This window comes from Microcaecilia unicolor, chromosome 3 (assembly GCF_901765095.1).
Source record: "Microcaecilia unicolor chromosome 3, aMicUni1.1, whole genome shotgun sequence".
In the NCBI taxonomy this organism is placed as follows: Eukaryota; Metazoa; Chordata; class Amphibia; order Gymnophiona; family Siphonopidae; genus Microcaecilia; species Microcaecilia unicolor.
In genome coordinates, this window is record NC_044033.1 from 265,791,929 (window position 1) to 265,815,828 (window position 23,900).

Here is a 23,900-nt window from a genome sequence, read left to right on the forward strand (position 1 = left end):
CAGACAGCGTTACCACTGGCAGCTGCGGGTGGCGAGGGGGTTTGATGCGCTGGGGGGGGAGGGGAGGGTCGCTGGGCATGGGGGTAGGGTCGCTGGACATGGGTAGCTGGAGGGGGGAGGGGAGGGTCACTGGACATGGGTAGCTGCAGGGGGGGCAGGGGAGGGTCGCTGGACATGGATGGCTGGAGGCTGGGCAGGGGAGAGCGAGTTGGGAGGGGGTCCTGAGACCAGGGAGGTGGGGGCGGGGAGGGGGGCCCTGCGAGAGGGGGGGTGGGGGCTCACACTCACTCACTCACTGTCTCTCACAAACACTCTCTCTGACACACTCCCTGTCTATCACACTCTATCTCTCTGTCACACACACACAGTCTCACACACAGACACTCTGTCTCTCACAAACACACACACACGCTGTCTCTCTCTCTCTCTCTCTCATTCTCTCTATGACACACACACTCCATCTCTCACACACACTCTCTCTCTCAAACATACACACTCCGAGGAAAACCTTGCTAGCGCCCGTTTCATTTGTGTCAGAAACGGGCCTTTTTTACTAGTTACTTATAAAGTACTGTTAAATATGCTGATTGGTTTCTTAAGCCAATCAAGTTATGTGCATTGTTATAGAATATGCCTGTATTTTGGCATGGATCTCTAGGTGCGCTATATAGAATCAGGCCCTATGTGTTCAATCCTGGGACCATATTTGAACCCATGTCCAATCCCCAAATGACAGCACTAAGGAAGTATAATTGAGCAGTTGCACTTACTGCATTCTATTAATGGAAACTACATGCTAGAAGGATTTTAACTGGTATTTTAAGAGCAGATGTCATAACCCCAGAAGAGCAGAAAGCAATAAAATGGCTTTTGTGACAGCATTTAAATATCATTTTCCAGAACAGTAAGTCCAAGAAGAGAATTTTAAGAAAATTAATGCTAGCTTTATTTGAGAGGTGTTAACTGGATTTGTTGGCACTCAAATGTATGAGCACGTACAATCCTTTGGGGAAAAAAATAACCCTGGAAATGGCACACAATCTTATAGCAAAGGTTTATTGTCCAAAGTGAAGAAGCCATCTTGGCTGACTGCTGAGTGTGAGACTAGTTAGTTCCTTTTCAAAGTTATAATCCCCCTCCCCCCCTGCAAAAAATAAGTGGCTAGATAGATAGATAGATAGATAGATAGATAGATAGATAGATAATGAGCTTAGGAAAGGAAATTGTAACTTATTATTCTGGATCTGACTGTTTCATTTTCCTTATGTGCTGTGCCTGTCCAAATTGTCACCTTACAATAGATAAACTGATAGACTGTCATAAATGTATTCAGTGTACATTACTCAGATTCCAGATTATGGCCTTGATGCTCAAATGTAAACATGGGTGGTAGAGACCATTAGCACCGCATTAGTGCCTGCATTTACCTGCACAAAATGTTCAGAGCGGTCATGGCAAACAACAAGCTTGCCAGGCATTAGCGTAGATAGCCTGCAAATGTAGCCAAGCTCATGTAAATAAGGTCATTTTGTAGTCTTCCCCAATGCTCAGAAAAGAGCACTCGAAACAAAACCGCCTTACCGCTGCAAAAAATAACACCAGCTCGGAGCAAGTGTTAGGGTGTTGGAAGAGAGGATTTCCCATGATTCTCATGTTTCTTTCATGCTTCTTTCTGCAAAATCTTCTGGTTTTTATTGATTTTTGGAAGCCCTTAAGCGCTGGTCATGAGAAATAGCAGCCCCACGCAAACGCACACATTGGTGTCTGTTTCCTGTGTCTAAATTTAAAGCATCCTTGCTAAAAAAAAATATATAATTAAAAATGCCCAGTGAAAGCACACATTGGCATCTGTTTCCTCCATCTAAATATAAGTGTCCAAGGTAAAAAAAATTTTAAATTTAAAAAACGCTTATATTTAGACCGCAGAGAACAGACACCTCTCTCCGCTACAGGAACTCACTTCCCATCCATTGACTTCATCACCTCACCTTCTCTCCTACCCTCTTCCTCCCTCTTGGCTTTTAATCTCCGTCTCTTTCTTCCCTCCATTTTGCCTTCCCCATTCCACCTAAATACCTCTCGCCTTCGACGCCTTCGTGGCCACACCTCTCCTACTCTCCTCCGCTCTCTTTTACTCCTTCTCTTACTCTCAGCTGGTGACATCAATCCCAATCCTGGCCCTCCTCACCAACTATTATCCAAACTCTACAGATCTCACCGTGACCTCTCTAACCTCATCTCTATTCCTCTACTCCCCTCCTCTTCTCTGCCCTTCTCTTGCGCCCTATGGAATGCCCGCTCTATCTGTAACAAACTCCCCTATATCCAGGACCTCTTTATCTCGCGTCACCTCCATCTGCTCGCCATAACAGAAACCTGGCTCTGCCCTGATGACTCTGCTTCAGTCGCAGCCCTGTGCCATGGCGGTTATCTATTTTCACATACTCCTCGCCCTGCTGGCCGTGGGGGCGGTGTTGGACTACTTCTCTCTCCCTCCTCCAGATTTCAACCCCTTCTTCCACCTCAATCTCACTGTTTTTCCTCCTTTGAAGTCCACTCTATCCGCCTTTTCTCTCCTCTGCCTCTTCGAATAGCGGTCATTTATCGTCCCCCTGATAAGTCCCTTTCATCCTTTCTCAGTGACTTTGATGCCTGGCTTGCCTTCTTCCATGATCCTTCCTCCCCCTCTCTCATCCTTGGTGACTTTAATATTCCTGCTAATGATCCTTCCAACTCTTATATTTCCAAGTTACTCGCTTTAACGTCCTCCTTTAATCTCCAACTATGCTCCACCTCCCCCACTCATCAAAATGGTCACTGTCTTGATCTCATCTTCTCCTCCAACTGTTCACCTTCTAGTTTCCTTGCCTATGATCTTCCCTCCTCTGATCACCATCTTATAACTTTCACACTTAAATCTCCTCCCTCCCAGTCCCTTCCTATCTTATCTAATTTATCTAGGAATCTTCACGATATTGACCCTTCATCTCTATCCTCCCATGTTTCAAACCTCCTCTCTACTGTGGCACCATCCACATCTGTCAACGAGGCTGTTTCTTCTTACAACAATACTCTATCCTCTGCCTTAGACACTCTTGCACCTTTGATGACCCGCCCTGTAAGGCGTACAAAACCCCAACCTTGGCTGACTTCTAATATCCGCTACCTACGTTCCTGTACCCGCTCCGCCGAACGCCTCTGGCGGAAATCTCGGGCCCTTGCTGATTTCTTACACTTTAAGTTCATGCTGACCTCCTTCCAATCTGCTCTTTTACGTGCCAAACAGGATTATTATATCCAACTGACCAACTCTCTTGGCTCTAATCCTCGACTTCTCTTCACCACATTGAACTCTCTCCTCAAGGTGCCCCCTCCCCCAACTCCCCCTTCATTATCTCCTCAGACCCTTGCTGAATTCTTTCACAACAAGGTTCAAAAGATAAACCTTGCTTTCTCTACCTCACCAGCTCTCCCTCCACTAGTCCGTTCCCCTCTCTCTCCTTCCCCTCATTCCCTTTCCTCCTTTCCTGAAGTTACTATTGAGGAAACTACACTTCTCCTTTCTTCCTCAAAATGTACCACCTGTTCCTCTGATCCCATTCCCACCCACCTTCTTAATGCCATCTCTCCTACTCTTATTCCTTTTATCTGTCACATTCTCAACCTCTCACTTTCCACTGCAACTGTCCCTGCTGCCTTTAAACATGCTGTGGTCACACCTCTCCTTAAGAAGCCTTCACTTGACCCTACTTGTCCCTCTAACTACCGACCCATCTCCCTCCTTCCTTTTCTCTCCAAATTACTTGAGCGTGCTGTTCACCGCCGCTGCCTTGATTTTCTCTCCTCACATGCTATTCTTGACCCATTACAATCTGGTTTTCGCCCTCTCCACTCAACCGAAACTGCGCTTACTAAAGTCTCCAATGACCTATTACTGGCTAAATCCAGAGGTCAATATACCATCCTCATTCTTCTTGATCTTTCCGCTGCTTTTGACACTGTCGATCACAGCATACTTCTCGATACCCTGTCCTCACTTGGATTCCAGGGCTCTGTCCTTTCCTGGTTCTCTTCCTACCTCTCCCTCCGCACCTTTAGTGTTCACTCTGGTGGATCCTCTTCTACTTCTATCCCTCTGCCTGTCGGCGTACCTCAGGGTTCTGTTCTTGGTCCCCTCCTCTTTTCTATCTACACTTCTTCCCTTGGTTCATTAATCTCATCCCATGGCTTTTCCTACCATCTCTATGCTGATGACTCCCAAATCTACCTTTCTACCCCTGATATCTCACCTTGCATCCAAACCAAAGTTTCAGCATGCTTGTCTGACATTGCTGCCTGGATGTCTCAACGCCACCTGAAATTAAATATGACCAAAACCGAGCTTCTCATTTTCCCCCCCCCAAACCCACCTCCCCGCTCCCCCCATTTTCTATTTCTGTTGATGGCTCTCTCATTCTCCCTGTCTCCTCAGCTCGAAACCTTGGGGTCATCTTTGACTCTTCTCTCTCCTTCTCTGCTCATATCCAGCAGACCGCCAAGACCTGTCGTTTCTTTCTTTACAACATCCGTAAAATCCGCCCCTTTCTTTCCGAGCACTCTACCAAAACCCTCATCCACACCCTTGTCACCTCTCGTTTAGACTACTGCAATCTGCTTCTTGCTAGCCTCCCACTTAGTCACCTCTCCCCTCTCCAGTCGGTTCAAAACTCTGCTGCCCGTCTCATCTTCCGCCAGGGTCGCTTTACTCATACTACCCCTCTCCTCAAGACCCTTCACTGGCTCCCTATCCGTTTTCGCATCCTGTTCAAACTTCTTCTACTAACCTATAAATGTATTCACTCTGCTGCTCCCCAGTATCTCTCCACACTCGTCCTTCCCTACACCCCTTCCCGTGCACTCCGCTCCATGGATAAATCCTTCTTATCTGTTCCCTTCTTCACTACTGCCAACTCCAGACTTCGCGCCTTCTGTCTCGCTGCACCCTACGCCTGGAATAAACTTCCTGAGCCCCTACGTCTTGCCCCATCCTTGGCCACCTTTAAATCTAGACTGAAAGCCCACCTCTTTAACATTGCTTTTGACTCGTAACCACTTGTAACCACTCGCCTCCACCTACTCTCCTCTCTTCCTTCCCGTTCACATTAATTGATTTGATTTGCTTACTTTATTTATTTTTTGTCTATTAGATTGTAAGCTCTTTGAGCAGGGACTGTCTTTCTTCTATGTTTGTGCAGCGCTGCGTATGCCTTGTAGCGCTATAGAAATGCTAAATAGTAGTAGTAGTAGTAGTAATGTGCTCCACGCTCAGGTTTTTACCAGGCACATGCACACAGGAGCTAAGCTTACCGCGGAACTCTTCTGTGCATGCGCCAAGCACAATCCTCCCACACCAAAGCACAGTCCTGCCAAACTCCCTAATGTTCAATGCGCACCTATAGTTACATCTCATTAGCATTGAGCATTAGGGCATTGTTCTTCTGCGCTGTTCCCAGCGGTATTTTTATGCCGCTATTCAGAATAGCGCCAGAGTTTTGAGCATCGGGGCCTATGTGCGTAATCCATGGCCATACCCTGGTATCTCCCAGTAAAGCAAAGGAGATGACTATGGTGCTACTAAGGAAGCAATCACTGATTAGTCATGGTTTGCCAGTGCAATATATCATGCCATTTTCTTGACAGTTTCCACTGTAGACAGATAAAAATGATTTTCTAAGTAAAGCACATTTCAGTTAATATTCAAATAGATATATGTTTAGGGGCTGCCACTGAAAATCTCTTTAACTACTACTACTACCACTTATCATTTCTATAGCGCTACTAGACATACGCAGCGCTGTTGCATCACTATCTGGATAGTGCCAGGGCAGAGTTAGAGTGGAGGGAGGAATGAACAGGACTATTACACCCAATTGACTAATTCTCTCAGCTCTAACCCTCGTCGTCTCTTCGCCACCCTTAACTCCCTCCTCAAAGTGCCCTCCGCTCCCACCCCCCCGTCACTCTCTCCTCAATCACTGGCTGACTACTTCCGCGACAAGGTGCAAAAGATCAACCTTGAGTTCACTACCAAGCCACCTCCTCCTCTTCACCCTTCAACCCTCTCCCTCAACCAACCAACCCAGACCTCCTTCTCCTCCTTTCCTGATATCTCCGAGGAGGAAACCGCCCGCCTTCTTTCCTCCTCAAAATGCACCACTTGTTCCTCTGATCCCATCCCCACCAACTTACTTAACACCATCTCTCCTACTATCACCCCCTCCATCTGTCATATCCTCAACCTCTCTCTCTCCACTGCAACTGTCCCCAACACCTTCAAGCATGCTGTAGTCACGCCACTCCTCAAAAAACCATCACTAGACCCTACCTGTCCGTCCAACTACCGCCCCATCTCCCTCCTACCCTTCCTCTCCAAGACACTTGAGCGCGCAGTCCACAGCCGCTGCCTTGATTTTCTCTCCTCTCATGCCATCCTTGATCCGCTTCAATCCGGTTTTCGCCCTCTTCACTCGACAGAAACAGCACTTTCTAAAGTCTGTAATGACCTGTTCCTTGCCAAATCCAGAGGCCACTACTCCATCCTCATCCTCCTGGATCTATCCGCCGCTTTTGACACTGTCAATCATGACTTACTTCTTGCCACACTGTCCTCATTTGGGTTCCAGGGCTCTGTCCTCTCCTGGTTCTCCTCCTATCTCTCCCACCGCACCTTCAAAGTTCACTCTCATGGATCTTCCTCCACCCCCATCCCCTTATCTGTTGGTGTTCCCCAGGGATCGGTCCTTGGACCCCTTCTCTTCTCAATCTACACCTCTTCCCTGGGCTCCCTGATCTCATCTCATGGTTTCCAGTATCATCTCTATGCTGATGACACCCAACTGTATCTCTCCACACCAGACATCACCGCGGAGACCCAGGCAAAGGTATCGGCCTGCTTATCCGACATTGCTGCCTGGATGTCCAACCGCCACCTGAAACTGAACATGTCCAAGACCGAGCTTATCGTCTTTCCACCAAAACCCACTTCTCCTCTTCCTCCACTTTCTATCTCAGTTGATAACACCCTCATCCTCCCCGTCTCATCTGCCCGCAACCTCGGAGTCATCTTTGACTCCTCTCTCTCCTCTGCGCATATCCAGCAGATAGCCAAGACCTGTCGCTTCTTCCTCTTTAACATCAGCAAAATTCGCCCTTTCCTCTCTGAACACACCACCCGAACTCTCGTCCATGCTCTCATTACCTCTCGCCTGGACTACTGCAACTTACTCCTCACCGGCCTCCCACTTAGCCATCTATCCCCCCTTCAGTCTGTTCAGAACTCTGCTGCACGTCTCATATTCCGCCAGAACCGATATACTCATATCACCCCTCTCCTCAGGTCACTTCACTGGCTTCCGATCAGATACCGCATTCAATTCAAGCTTCTCCTTCTTACCTACAAATGCACTCAGTCTGCTGCCCCTCACTACCTCTCTACCCTCATCTCCCCTTACGTTCCCGCACGTAACCTCCGTTCACAGGATAAATCCCTCCTCTCAGTACCCTTCTCCACCACCGCCAACTCCAGGCTCCGCTCATTCTGCCTCGCCTCACCCTATGCTTGGAACAACCTTCCTGAACCCTTACGCCAAGCCCCCTCCCTGCCCGTCTTCAAGTCTTTGCTTAAAGCCCACCTCTTCAATGCTGCGTTCGGCACCTAACCCTTACCGTTCAGTGAATCCAGAATGCCCCAATTTGACTGCCCCTATCGGACCGACCGTTCACTTGTCTATTAGATTGTAAGCTCTTTGAGCAGGGACTGTCTCTCTTTGTTAAATTGTACAGCGCTGCGTAACCCTAGTAGCGCTCTAGAAATGTTAAGTAGTAGTAGTAAGAATAGCGGCAATATATAGCCACTGTCCATGTAGTTAAGCAATAAAGCTGTCCTAAATGAAGCTGCTTAACTATATGTATACAGGTTGAATATCACTTATATGCATATTCAGCACTGCCAGTTATCTAAATATACATAATTGTTTCCATGTCACAGCTGACATATAAAAAAAAGAGGCTCACTATCACTGCTGAATATTGACCCATTTGATATTGTGAATTCTGTTGAGTGTTCTAGAAAATAGCTTAAATCATTTCTGTGATCCAAAGTTGATGTTCATGAGAAAGATCTCTGGTTTCTTTTATATTTCCATTAGAGTAATTTTCTACAATATAAAGATAAGTATTTATTATAAAAGAATATTTTTGTAAATGAACAGTTACAGTGAATTATTTTTAAAAAAGGGTTTTCTGGACCAGTGATAATGGCAAATGTCAAGGAACTCTTTCCTAACTAAATTTCTAAGGTCCTTTTTCTAAAGTTTGTATAAAAGTCAATATAACAATTTCTATATTTAAAGTATTACATGAGGTTGTGAATTGGATGGTTAGTATAATGTATGCTAGCATTTAAGTAAACTGGGCATGCTGCTGTCCTATGAAACAGCCAGATGGCTGCCCAAGATCACTTATTATTATACATCTATTTTAGTCAGTGTTGTTCACTGTAAGCTTATAGATGTCATTGTTCTGAGATGGCTACTTGCAAGAACTTAGTAGCAGCAAAAAGAGGAAGGCTACTGTGACTCTAACGTGAATAATTAAACATCAACAAGTGAAGAGTCCAGTGTATGTGCTTAATTAAATTTATCAACACGATATACTAATCTGCTTAACAGCTAAGATCGCTGCATTGAAAAATTGGGGTTAGATAAGATGCAATGTAATCACAAGAATATGTGATATCATCTTTTTAGATATTGTAAGAAAGTTGATGCACGGCTCCTGATGACGCATCCAAAGTGAAACGGGTTTGGCCACCGTCGAGCCATAGCTAAGTGCTCAACAACTTTTTCTTTTATATAAAAAATACAAAAAGAGAATGTTTGAGAATAAAGGAAGATTTGAAACTTTAAATACATTGTGTTGATAAATCTGATTAAGCACATACACTGGACTCTTCACTTGTTGATGTTTACTTGCAAGAACTAGAATCTCTTGAACAAAACTTCAATAAAGTAATGCACCTTTTCAACAAGGCTATAATTTTTTTAAATTATTATTATTTTCATAGGGTTCTTTCTTAGCTGAATTTTTAAAATAATTTCTCCTTTTAGTGACCGAGCTGGTTGGATCGGATCAGCGAAGAATTGTTGGTATCGTGGTTCAAATGTTCTTCACTTTAGGAGTCATTATCATTCCTGGGATTGCATACTTAATTCCAACGTGGCAGGGGATTCAGCTGGCTATTTCGCTACCAAATTTCTTATTCCTGCTATATTATTGGTAATTTTTTTGTTTTATAATTTTTATTATTTTGATTGATGTGATGTTAATTTATAGCACAAAATAATGGTTAGAGATAAACTTGGAATAAGACCTGTTATCTTTATTCAACACTGGTAGTATGCATGGAATTGTACAACAACCATATGCTTCAGTGCATGATAAATAGTTAACATCAGAGCCAACTTAACTGGGATTTCTGGTAATGTGCTAAATTGGTTTTGAGGTTTTTTGTCTAGAATTTATAAGGTGAGGATGAATAATATCATATCAAATGGTTGGGTTATTCCATGTGGAGTGCCCTAAGGCTCTCCACTTTCACCAATACTCTTTAATGTGTTTGTTCACTCTCTTGGATTCACCTTGGAAAGGGCCGGTTACTTGACATACATATATGCTTATGAAATTAGCATATATGTATGTCAAGTGAAGTGGAATGGGTAGACATGAATCGTTTGTTTACTTTTGCCAAAAATACTAGGACTAGGGGGCATGGAAAGAAGCTACAAAGTAGTAAATTTAAAATGAATTGGAGAAAATATTTCTTCACTCAACGTGTAAAACTCTGGAATTCATTGCCAGAGAATGTGGTAAAGGCAGTTAGCTTAGCGAGGTTTAAAAAAAAGGTTTGGACAGCTTACTAAAGGAAAAGTCCATAGACTATTATTAAAATGGGGAAAATACACTGCTTTTTTCTGGGATAAGCAACATAAAATGTATTGTACTTTTTTGAGATCTTGCCAGGTATTTGTGACCTGGATTGGCCACTGTTGGAAACAGAATACTGGGCTTGATGGACCTTTCATCTGTCCCAGTATGGCAATACTTATGTACTTATTCACTCATCCTTGGAGGCTACTAAAGAATTTATTAACGATCATCATCTGAAATTGAATAATGAAAAAATAATTATGTTAGTGAGCAGGAATTTTAATTCTTTATGTGACAAATCATTCAGACATAACAATTTAGAGTATTTTTTCTCACCAACAATTAGGGCCCTGTTTACAAAGTCATGCTAGCATTTTTAGCGTGCACTGTGTAGGTGCCCATAATATTCCTATGGGCGTCTATATGGTTAGCACGTGCTAAAAACGCTAGTGCGCCTTTGTAAACAGGGCCCTTAGAATTTTGGGAATAATGGTTGATCAAACATTGTCATTAGATACCCAAACTAATTCTATAGTCAAGAAATCTTTTTTCCTAATGAGGAAATGATGTAGAATTCATAAATATTTTGACATTGCCTGTTGGTTCAGTCACTTTTATTGTCTCAAATCGACTACTGTAATGTGATTTATCTTTGTTCAAAAAATATTTTTTAAAAGCTTCAGATGATCCAGAACACATCAATCAGGTTGATATTCTCACTTTCTAAATTTGATCATGTTTCTTTGTTTTTCCTACACCTTCACTGGCTTCCGGTGGAGGTTAGGGTGACATTTAAGTTTTATTGTGTTTTGTTTAAGATCTTGCATGGTTTAGTACCATTATAAATGTATTCTTTATTTGAATTTGTTTAATCAGTAAAGGTTCGGCCATTCATACAGCTGAGCCCTTTTGCCTTCCCTAGTACTAGAGGGCTGAAATTATCCCACATATTTGAATCTTCTTTCTCTTCAGATTGATTTATGGTCTATTACAGATTATAAAAGTTTTTAAAGACTCTTATTTCAGAGATTTGTTACCTATTATAAATGTTGATTATATCACTGCTGATATATTATGGAATGATTATGTAATGTCTACTTATGTTGGCATATTATGGCATAATTATGTTATGTAGCTTTTTATGTATTTCCAACATTGTGTCTGGTTTCTTACGAGTTGTGATTTGCACTGAACTAGTTTTGGTATTCACAGAATAGAAAAATAAATACTGTATTATATTATACTTAACCATTGAACCAAGTGAGACTCTGGCCCAGGGCGCTGGGGATTAAGTGCACCAAAATACCCAGCCTCTGACCTCACCTGATCTACAAGTTAAGCCTTTTCTTCCCCACCCCCCAGTCCGGCCTCATCGTAAGTGTTGGGTTTAGCTGTCCTGGTTTGTGATTTTTAGGGGGAGGTCGTAGCTCCCAAAAGGGATTTTAATGTCAGGAATATGACCACTTGTGTTACGGACACACAGGAGCCCTGTTTTACATTATGGAAGGCTGACTCCTAGCAGTAGTCAAGTGAGACTACAACTAGGGGTCAGCCAGCTGTTTTGAATCCAGAGCCAGACTTGGCAGGAGCCCTCACATTGCCTGGTTAAGTGCCTCTGAACATTGGTGGCTGGCCCAATCAGTGTGGTTTAAACAGGCAGGAGAGGCTAATATTGGCCCCTTTATTTTTATTATGCAAAATAAATGTGCATTACTTAATATGAAAAACCATTCAAATTTATGGTCATGGGCAGCATAATTGCAATTGAATTTTAGAAACTTTATCACAGAATTGTCAACCCTTTGTGGTGGAATATATACCTAAATGGAGGCTGTGATCTACAGACTTACAGTCCAGCAGCTGAGTTGAACTGCAATGTTTCTCATTGGAAAGAAAGGATAGCAAAGGCATGAAAAATGGAACAATAACTAATACAGAGAAAAGGCAGCAGCAAGACTTTTTTTTTTCTTATATCTCAGTGAAAGGCTTAAGTATAGCTGTAGGGCTGCAAATCTGAAAAGTAAAAAAGAAAAGAAGTCAGAAAAACTGAAAATACTGAAGAAATCCTTCTATTCAGTGTTCAGTCGAGCTCAGGTTTGGTTTGGAAAGGAAAATAATCTAAAATCCAAAAACAAATGCTTGGCAGGGGTACAGATATCAGGGGAATATCACTCTATTTACCGAAGACATAATTTATATGGGACTAGCAAAACTAAACTTGGATAAGGCAAAGGGAGCAGCTGGGATACATCTTAGGACAGTAAAAGGAGGCCAGAGAGGTCCTTGCAGCGTCACTGACAGTTCTGCTCAATCACACTTTGGAGACAGGGATGGATGCAGAGGATAGGAGAGGGATCAGAAGTCATCCTTCACAGAACTGGAACTATGGGGAAGGGGTTGCTGTTTCATAATAGGTTGCTTCGTTTGACATCAACAATGATTAAATTAAGGGAGTCACAATTAAAGAAAAGTTGCTTCGTTTGACATCAACAATGATTAAATTAAGGGAGTCACAATTAAAGAAAAGTATGGTGATGTACAGAAGAATCTAACTTATATGGTGTTTTTAGTAGTTTAAAATCATGTAGCCTAGTGGTTAGAGCTAGTGGACTCAGAACTCGGGAAGTCAGTCTTCAAATCCCACTGATGCTGCTTGTGATTCTGGGTGAGTCACTTAAGCCTCAATTGCCATAGGGCCAAAGAAATTGTAAGTCATTTAGGAATAGGAAAATAGATACAAATCCTGAATGTAGCTTACCTTGAGATACCACTGAAAAGATGCAAGCTAAATCCAAATAAAGAAATCTGGTCAAATTCTTTGGGTGACTAAAGAACTGGCACAGGGTCACATACTAGGTGGAACAAAGCTTCGCAGCCTTTTCAGCAGGTATTACAAGTTTCATTAAGGAGATGTGGCGGGGCATAATTGAAAGGGACGCCCACGTTTTTCTGAGGACGTCCTCGCAGGACGTCCCCATGAAGGGGCGGGGAAACCCGTATTATCGAAACAAGATGGATGTCTATCTTTCATTTCGATAACACGGTCGGGGATGCCCAAATCTGGAAATTTAGGTCAACCTTAGAGATGGTCGTCCTTAGACTTGGTCGTTTCTGATTTTCGGTGATAATGGAAACTGAGGATGCCCATCTCAGAAATGACCAAATGCAAGCCCTTTGGTCGTGGGAGGAGCCAGCATTCATAGTGCACTGGTCCCCCAGGACACCACCGGACACCCTAGGGGGCACTGAAGTGGACTTCATAACATGCTCCCAGGTACATAGCTCCCTTACCATGTGTGCTGAGCCCCCCAAAACCCACCCAAAACCCACTACCCACAACTGTACACCACTACCATAGCCCTTATGGGTGAAGGGGGGGGTACCTAGATGTGGGTACAGTGGGTTTGTGGTGGGTTTTGGAGGGCTCACATTTACCATCCCACGTGTAACAGGTGGGGGGGATGGGCCTGGGTCCGCCTCTCTGAAGTGCACTGTACCCACTAAAACTGCTCCAGGGACCTGCAAATTGCTGCGATGGACCTCAGTATGACATTTGAGGCTGGCAAAAAATAGTTTGAAAGAATTTTTTTGAGGGTGGGAGGGGGTTACTGACCACTGGGGGAGTAAGGAGAGGTCATCCCTGATTCCATCCGGTAGTCATCTGGTCAGTTTGGGCACCTTTTCGTGGCTTGGTCATAACAAAAAAAGGACCAAGTAAAGTTGTCCAAGTGCTCGTCAGGGATGCCCTTCTTTTTTCGATTATGGGTCGAGGACACCCATGTGTTAAGCACGCCCCAGTCCCGCCTTGGCTATGCCTCCGACACCCCCCCCTCCCCCCCCCCGGGAACTTTGGTCGTCCCCGCGACGGAAAGCAGTTGGGGATGCCTAAAATCGGCTTTTGATTATACCGATTTGGGTGACCCTGTGAGAAGGACGCCCATCTTGCGATTTGTGTCGAAAGATGGGCACCCTTCTCTTTCGAAAATAAGCCTGGTAGTCTATCAGGCTATAAGTATGTTTTATGCAACAACTTATAAAAGGATTTTTTAAATGGGAAATCCACTAGTCCATCAGTGATATTTCAGTCTACAGTCTCAAGCACATTTATTTCAAATGTGGTACAGTGAATTAAGAATACCTCAACCACAGCATGATAGAGGTTGGAGATCCAGCCAAAGTATTCATTGGTGCCATATATAAGCCTTTCAATGGCAAGGCTGATCCTCAATGATTTCTCACTGTTTTGTGGCAAAGATATACCACTTTAACTTTTCATACTGAAAAAAGGAAAACTCTCTTTTTCTTTCTTTATTTTTTGTTTGCTTTTTGTTTATAAAATTTTGAATTTAAACACCATTAATCCCATTGTCAAAAATTCTAGATGCCTAACTTCAAGAGTTAAGCCTGAAGACTTTTGAATTTAAAATGTACAGGCTCCAAGCCCCTAAATTTGGAAAGCTTAAAATTATAAGGCTCCTCAATTTAGACATCTTAAAAGGGAACATGGCCAAACCAGGAATAAATTTGAGGGTCATAAAACTCTATTATTTTGGAATAAAAATATACAATAACTCAAAGATCATAGTTAGTACTGTCTCTTAGGTTTGCATTTACTGGTATTGGCCTAATAAAATTTAGGGATTATTAGTATCTATAGGAGAGGAGACCTGAGAAGTTTCTGAGACAACTTATCACAAAGGGGTCAATATTCAAAGCAATTTAACCCTTTAGTGTCCAATGTTCCCATCAATCTGTTCCCATATGGCTTATTACGGGAACATTGGACACTAAATTAACCAGCCAGGAACAGCTCCTGGCTGTTTAAATCTCTTGTGCGGGCTATCCACTGATATTCAATGGCACTTAACTGGTTAGTGCCACTGAATACCAGCTCTAATCACCAAACACAAACCCAGCTATTTTGTGGGCAGTCTAGGGTGGCATCAGCACTTATGCGGCTAAGTATCAATGTCAGTATTTAGTGTATAATTGCATAAGGTAACTGCATAATAAAAGACAGCATAAAACACAGTCTTATCTTTAGGTGGTTAATCATATGAGGTTAAGTTGAAAGGGGATAGACTCAGAAGTAGCCTGAGGAAATACTTCTTCACGGAAAGGGTGATGGATTCATGGAACGGCCTCCCAGAGGAAGTGGTGGAGACGAAAACAGTATCTGTATTTATGAGAGCTTGGGACAGGTGCATAGGGGTCCTTTTACTAAGGTGCGCTGAAAAATGGCCTGCAGTTGTGTAGGAGTGTGTTTTGGCCGCGTGCAGAATCATTTTCCAGCATACCTGTAAAAAATGCCTTTTTTGGGGGGGGGGGGCTGAAAATGGACGTGCGGCAAAATGAAAACTGGTGCACGTCCATATTGGGTCTGAGACCTTTACACCAGCCATTGACTTAGTGGTAAGGTCTCACACGTTAACCAGGTGGTAATGGTCAACGCGCATTCAAATGCTGATTACTGCCTGCGCATCAGAAAATAAAAATATTTTCTAACGCGCATTGTGGATGTGCATCAAAAATGAAATTACCTCCCGGGCCACGCGGTAAGCAGGCGGTAACTCAGAATTGATATGCATTGGGCGCTCGTAAGTGCTTATGCGGCTTAGTAAAAGGGCCCCATGGTATCTCTAAGGGAGTGATAGGGAGAGTAGATGGTATGGATGGGCAGACTATATAGGCCATGTGGTCTTTATCTGCCTACATTTTTCTCTGTATGAATATTTAATTGCACTTAACCACATAAGTTTTAGCCAGCCGCATTCAACTGGATATTCTTTGCCAATGCTCGAACATGGTCTGACATTGAATATCCAAACATATAACCAGTAGCGGACAAAAGTATTGACCCCAATGTGTTTGTTTATGGGGGAGCACGGGGGCGGGGGAGAAAAAAGTTGTAGGGGATGGGAACCGTAACTTTTTGGAAGACATTGATCTGGTGAGTAGTGGAGTCTAACAAAACCAAACTAGACATACCTTTTTAACCGGGTGTTTAGTGGTTCATAAACATTTGGGGACTCATCAGCCACAGGCCTGCAATTTCTACTAAACTTCCCCTCAACTTTTCTATCAAGAATTTGTAGTTCTTTTCCTCCTTTTATAAGTAATATACATTGTCTTCAGTCGTCTGGAGAGGTAAAAACCTTAGGTGTTAAGATGCAAGAATTGAAAGACTCTGTTGATATGATTAAACAAGATTTTTCACAGAAAATTGAGAACTTACAAAATGAGGTGGTTCAAACTAATGAATTTAAAGCTGCTGTGATAAAAGACAATGTGGATATCAGGAGAAAACTTGAACATATTGAAAATCACAATAGGAGATTGAACTTGCGCCTGCTTAATTTTCCTAAATTGTATGGGGTTTCTCCCCAAGATTTATTTACTAGATTTCTTAAAGAAAATTTAAAATATCCTCAAGAAGCAATTCCTCCATTAGAAAAAATTTACTTTATACCAAATACGATAAAAAAAACAAACGAGGTAACAAATGTTCAACCTGGAAATGAAATGGACGTGGAAAATCTAACCGCGATTTTGGAACAGTCAATAGAAACTGCCACTGAAAGGGCGACGTTGTTGGTAACCTTTCTTTTTCAACAGGACTTGAATGCTGTAATGAGACTTTACTTTAAAACAACAAATCACAATTTTGGTGGAGAAAAAATATGGTTGTATCCAGATGTGACAAAAGTGACTCAGCAAAAGCGAAAACAGTTTCTTTCAATGAGATTAAAAACAATAGAATTGGGAGGTTCCTTTCTGTTAGCATATCCATGCAAATGTATTGTGAGGTTTAATAATACTAAATATGTTTTTTACGTTCCTGATCAGCTTAAGTTGCTCCTAGATTCAAAACAACGATAGAGATAACAAAATAGTAGACTGAGAAATGTGGTGTCATCATTTTCTTATAGAAACTGTTAATATAAAGGTAGCTTCACCTATTCTAAACCCCCCAACTTTTTGAGGTCTAAGAAAGCCATTTAAAGTGTAATGTTAAAAGATTATGTAAGAAATGTTTTATTTTGTGGCTGTTTTTCACTTAACAGTAATATTTCTGTTTAAGTTTAAAGTAAACTAATAAAAATTATGAAAAAAAAAATATATACATTGTCTTGATTTGCCTCTGCAAGAAAGCCGGTATATTAAATCTCAACAAACATAAGCATAAAATAAGACAGGATGAAAGTGAAAAGGATCAGACTCAAGAGTAACATGAGGAAATACTTCTTCACAGAAAGAGTGGTGAATTTATGGAATGGCCTCCCGTTGGAGGTGATGGAGACAAAGATTGTATCTGAATTCAAGCAAGCTTGAGAAAAGTACATAGGATATCTAAGAGAGAGGAAGGGATAGAAAAATGAAGGTAGATAAAGACCATATGGCCGGTCCATACCATCTTCTATGTTTCTATAAAGAGGGGCTAAGCCATATATGGTTTTAAAAGCTAGATATAATACTTTAAATATAATATGGGCAAAGGTAATGTTGTAGACTGTTCACCCAATAAGGATCTCAATAGTTTTTCAGTTCTACAGACAAAGCAGCATTCTGATATATAATCGCCATAACTATTTTTGATATTTTGCAAGTGAGTTACTTGTTATGTGGACTGTAGATTAATGATACAGTGGGCTCTTGCATATAGTTTTCAGGCAGTAGCAGGAAAAGAAATCTCATGCTGTCCAATTAATTTTTGTAGGCTGGTTCCTGAATCCCCTCGTTGGTTGCTGACACGTCAGAAAAAGGAAAAGGCATTGAAATTGATGCGCACCATTGCCAAACATAATGGGAAATATCTGACACCAAGTTACAGTGAGGTACACGCAGTAATTTTGTATCTTAGGATTTCTCTCTGCTGGTAATTAATGGTCATATTTGATGAATGTGTGTAAGACCCCATTGCTCAGGGCATTTCCTGGTAAGAGACCATGCTGGAATACTACAGAGCACTGACAAACTCTCTACAGTCCCAGATCTCAGGATTCTTTCTGTAAGGAGCAGCACGCACTGCCTCCTGGATTCTATGTATGGTGCCGAAAGGTGCGCACACACAAATAAATTATATGAGCTCTGAACCATCAATAATTGAGTGCTAACAACCAATTCTTGATGTTACTTGGCACGTGTTAAAATTTGCGAGTGCATTTGGATTTGCACTATTCTATAAGGCACAGAGCCTAACTCCCAGGGTGTGTATCTCAAAAGGGGGCATGGCCATGTGTAAGTCGAGGACATTCTGAAAAGTAGCACACGGAATAACAGAATACGGCCTAACCACATCTAACTTGGGCTCCGGCATTTATATCAGGTTTCAGCAGGCATAAATCCAGTGCCCTTTATAGAACAGCGCTTAGCACTGAAGTTTTTTGGCAGCAACATTTCAGTAAGAGACCCAAAGATGGCAAAGGTGGTCCAGGAAGGAGGAACAACCAATGATGTACATGTAATGTTTTTTTGCACAAGGACCCGACTTGGCCAAGTTTCGACAATAGCCTTCATCAGCGGTCATCAGATTCTTCAATAAAAAACTATGAACACACGGTGAGACACAATCTGTCTTTGGGTCCCATGCTGGTTCTTCAAAGGTCGCATTCCTGTTTTTCTGCTTGTACCAAAATTTCAGTACCATTTATTGAATTTCCTCCTATGGGCTAAAGAGAGTCACACACAGCTATTTCAATAAACATCTAAGTTTACTAAAGATGAAAACTATTAATTTCAGCCAAACAAAAATCAGCACAAACAGGACAGTTGGTGTAATTCCAAGTCCAAAACATAAAAAATTACATAGCTCAACTCTCATAAGAGGAACAATTCACACACACTACAGCTTTTAATGCCATCTGAGTAATGATATGATATGAGTCTTACAGCCTACCAGGTGAACAAAATTGAACTTCTGTTGGCCCCAATAAAGAGGCAGCTGTGGCAGCATTCTCAGGGCACTGTCTAACTTTGGTTGATTAGCACAGTTATTTAACGGTTGCCAGCCATAGTAACTGTGGCTATCCTAAAGTAAATCAAATAATCTTATCTGACTAACTTTAGTCCGGTTATTCAGCCTCAGCCGTCACGCATGGACGTCCATGGACTGTCGTCACGCATGTGGGGCCTTATCTGGATGAGTACGTATTCACATGGGCGGAGCCTTCCTTATATGGATCATTATCAAGTGTGCGAACTTCATATATACACAATAAAATATGTATGTTCCTTATATTTCCCATAGCTGCATATTCCGGAAGTACAATGCATATAGTTGCAGATATGCAGGTACGGGAAAAATATAAGGAACATTGAGAAGTATAAAGTACAGTAACAAGGACGTGTTTTTCACAGAACTGCCGAAGGACGTTCCTATTACAGCTCCAACGACCTTAGGTCGGCCTAGTAAGATGGACGTCCTTCGGCAGTTCTGTGAGAAACGCGTCCTTGTTACTGTACTAAGGACGTCTTTGCAGTATTTTTCCTATACTTTGGGCGTCCCTGATTTGGGTGTTTTCAGCTGCAATAATGGAATGTCTAAGGACGTTCATACTATTTTTCCATTATACCTACCTGATTTTGGCCGACTTCATGAGGGCGTCCTCATTCAGACTTGGATGACCTTTCGAAAATGCCCCTCCACAGCAACTCATAGCTTGAACCATGAATTTGACATCTCAATGTATTTGTAACATTATAACTTTACATTTAATATTTTTAGTCTGGCTGTATTTTATATTTCAGTCATACATTTCTATACGTTTTGTTTTTACAGTACAGCTTGACTCTAACTTCATTTTTTAGAAATGGAATGTGCAAAATCATCTTATATATGTTAATGCAATGTATATATGGTTTTATACATGGTTTATGTATTTATTATTTTATTTTAATGATCAACTTCATCTTATCATTGCACAACCTGCTGAAGACCAGGGCACCAAGAATCTACTGTTTTTCATGGAAAATGATCATTCTTTAAGCTCAAAATCAAGTTTTACGTCTTCCCTGCATCTCTCAAAGAATTTCCATTGATGAAAACGGCATGAATGCACCATATGCATTATCACTATGTGATGATGTCATTGTAATGCATAACATTTTTAACTTATTCGCTTCATTTTACAGCATTCTGGAAGTCAGAAAATTGCAAAATCAGTGTGGTTTAACTCCCTTGCATCCTTTCTGATGATCTTTGAGAAAATATGATTTTTCAGTGTATTGAGTATTTTTTAAAGCAGATGTTCTGCTTTTGGACAGAATATATTATTTTCTTGGGCTTTACCAAATATTCGTATTTAATTCAGCCCCGAATACATTATTTGTATTCGGCCAAATAGTGATTTAAATTCAAATATGAATAATCTGGGGCTCTACTGTGCTAAACCCTATTTAAGTAAATACTTGATATCTGATTTCATGTTGCTTATTTTATTATTTGTTATTTTAAAGCTCAATGCCCATTATTCGTATTCCTTATTCGGTTGAATATTTTTCATTATTCATATTTGACCAAATAGTAAAATATGCTATTTGGTACAGCTCTATTCATTTCTATGTGAAAACAGCAGAATAATTATCTTTAAAAAGCTACTGGTATAATTCCTAAAGGTTTTGGATAAAAATATCAATAATTAATATATTTTAATAGATACTTGTCTAAGTGATCACGGGACCACTAGGAAGCATAAAAGCACATCCTATATAATAAAACGCACCTCCAACATTCTGAAGCTGACTGCATGGCTGAGGCATTCCTGCTCTCTGTATCCATCTCCTGAATTGACATCACGTACTTCCGGGTTCGTCACAAGCAGAAGTGACCAACCACACGAGGTTTCTCGGCTTCAGAATGTTGAAGTTGCATTCTATTAAATAGGATTGGTCAGTTCCTTGAAGCACAGCCAGAGTTCAGCGTCCTGCACAGTAACGCTCAGACACCAGAGAGGGGGGGGGGGGCCTGACACCAGAGAGAGGGAGGGAGGGGGGGGGGGGCTGACACCAGAGAGGGGGGGGGGGGAAGGTATCTCTGTCATACACACACACTCTCTCTCTCACAGTCATTGTCTTTCTCTCTCTCACTCTCACACACTGTCTCTCACACTATGTCTCACACTGTATCACATTCGCTCTCTATGTGTCACACAGTCACTCACACACTCTCTTGGTCTCATACACCCAGTCTCACAGAGTGTCTGTGTCTCACACACACTCTCTCTCTCGCACACACTGTATCTGTGTGAAACATACTCTCTCTCACACTGTGTCTCACATACACACTTGCACATACACTCATTCTCACACACACACTCTCTCTCTCACAGACACTCGCACCCAGACTCACTCTCTCTCTCACACACACACACTCGCACATTCACTCTCTCTCACACACACAGTCACTCTCATACACTCTCTCAAACGTACACACTCCGAGGAAAACCTTCCTAGCGCCCATTTCATTTGTGTCAGAAACGGGCCTTTTTTACTTGTATGATTATAAAGACTGGTTGAAATGGCAACAGAACCTACATTTGAGGGAGAAAGACAGTATGTTTCCCCTATTAACTATTTTCTGTAGTTTTAAAATTAGTAGTTTTTTATCGCTCAATTTGTTTAGTTTTTATTGCTCATTTCTTTTTGTTTTATCCTTAGTGTGTACCAGATTTGGGGCAAGCAGTATATTATACGCATCTGAGTACGTACTATGGACTTTGTTCCCCTGTGAATACACTTTTAAGTCTGAGCAGTTTTATCTTTTGAGTCATTTTATTTTGAGTAATTATTATTTTGCCATTATTTTATTATTTGATTATAATTTTGATTCATTGATTTTTAATTCTGATGTTCTTTATGTTTCTATTAGCAGTCACTAATCGTGTTATTGCTGTTTTGTTTAAGTCGGTATTTATGTATGTTGTAGATGTGGTATTAATATTCATCAGGTTCTACAATAGTTTTAGCCCCCGATGCAGCCCAAGAAACGCAAAACTTGGCCAAGTTGGGTGCAGTTTTTACTCCTCTGCTGTTTTTGCTAATAAAGATGCCATTGGACTTTCTTTTGGACTACATTGGTCTGCTCGTTATTTTGGAACACGGATGGGGCATAAACAGGGCTTTCACTTATGTTCATAACGTACAAAATAAAAAAAGTTATGTGCAGCCCTGCCACATTTAGGAGCCCAGAGTTACTCCAGCTCTTTGGCTGGTATAAGTTCAGGTTCCTAAATTTTAGGCATACTGATACTGGATTATACTGCTGAACATCTCACAGCCAACAGCACTGGGCAGCTAGGGCTAACTGGAAACCAAGTAGCTGTGTATGTTTCCAGAATGCTGAATATGTTGTTCTGTTTAATATGTTTTATTATTTTGATTTTTTTTTACACATAATTTTCTGTTCGGTGTATACTACCTGTGAAAAGATGGCGGCCGACAAGATGGTCACGGAGCTACTGCTGCTCCAGTGACCCGATCGGATCCCAATTTGTGTTCCCGATTTGTGAGGGAACACATACCTGCCTGACCTGCACTCGAAGGTTGCCAACAAGCGTGAGACAACCCAGGAAAGCGACCCATCTCTCCCTCATGGCTGAAAGGCGGCACTGGAGGACACACAACCCCCACCCACTCCGACTGGAAGGCTCACCTGAAGCACAGAACGAGGGACCGAAGGAATCTCGAACAGCCTCCCGGTGACGCGGACCTGCACGCGAGGAAATCCGCCGAGTTTTGAGACGCCTTTGAAGCTGTTGCGGACTACCGGCCCAACGGGGAGAATCGATCCAACCACATCGGACCGCTGCTATCCAGCCGACAACCACATGGATCTAAGGCCCCCATGCGATCTAAGCCGTGTGCTGCACATCCGTCGCTGACTACCGGTGCGGATCCCCTTCTGTCTGCAGCCACCACACTGCACCGTAGAGGTGCCACTATTGGGAAGCCACCGGTGCCACCAGAACATACGGGCTGCAGTGGCAGTGTACCAGAGGATCGGAAGGTGAAAAGGACGACACGAGCCTCACCTAGGCAGACCGCGATTTCCCCATCGTCCTGGAGATCTAGCGACTCTCTCTACTGAGCCACGTGGCTTAAAATCACCCTCGAACCCATCGGAACACATGGACTATTGCGGCACCACACCAAAGGGTCGAACGGAGTAAGACGATCGAGTTATCCCGCCGATCCCCCCACGGATAGACAGCCGACTGTCTCCAAGAACTACGGACAAAACCACAGCGCGTAAGAGATATTAAATTTAAAAGTTCTGAGAGTAATAATACGAACAAGTATCTAAGTGTCTTTTAAATGCTTTTAAATGCTGTTTATGCATCTAGCATAACACTAAATTGTCTAAGTGCCTTTTTGAATGCTTTTGGATACTTTTATGCACCTAGCTTTTAATGCTTTTTATGCTCCTAGCATAATACTAAATTGTTTATCTAGGTGCCTTCTAAATGCTTTTAGATGCTTCTATGCACCTACCTTAGCAATATATCTAAAACTGTAATTTAGTAGAAATAAATACAACTATCTAACTCATAGTCACTATACCATCTTTCACTTGCATGTATATTGACCTATTGTTATGCTTGTCACACCGCATGCATCCGCCCACCTTCCAACCTAAATATCACATCAGCATGATCATCCTAATAATAACATTCACCATCCACTCACTCAATATATCGCTTACAACTCTCTCAACTCCATTAACTGCAGTCACCATGACATCATCCCTCCAATACTACCCGAACACTCACACAGCATCCATTCCCCCACAAACCACCAAAAACCTCAGAATCCACCCATCGTCCACACCCTTAACAACACCACAACAACACCAAAACACATATAAAAAGACAACTTATCAATATTCGCCCATCCCCCCCACTCCACTGATCCACTCCTATCCGTCCAAATAGGCTACA

At 42.1% G+C, this 23,900-nt stretch overlaps 1 protein-coding gene across 1 annotated transcript in view; it reads left to right on the forward strand.

The window, feature by feature from the left end:
• SLC22A3 (solute carrier family 22 member 3) overlaps positions 1–23,900 on the forward strand; it is a 173,621-nt gene that overhangs the window by 99,980 nt on the left and 49,741 nt on the right. Inside the window, exons 4-5 of the mRNA XM_030198062.1 lie at positions 9,147–9,315; positions 17,684–17,801. Coding sequence (XP_030053922.1) covers positions 9,147–9,315; positions 17,684–17,801 — 287 coding nt within the window. The remainder of the gene's footprint in view (positions 1–9,146; positions 9,316–17,683; positions 17,802–23,900) is intronic.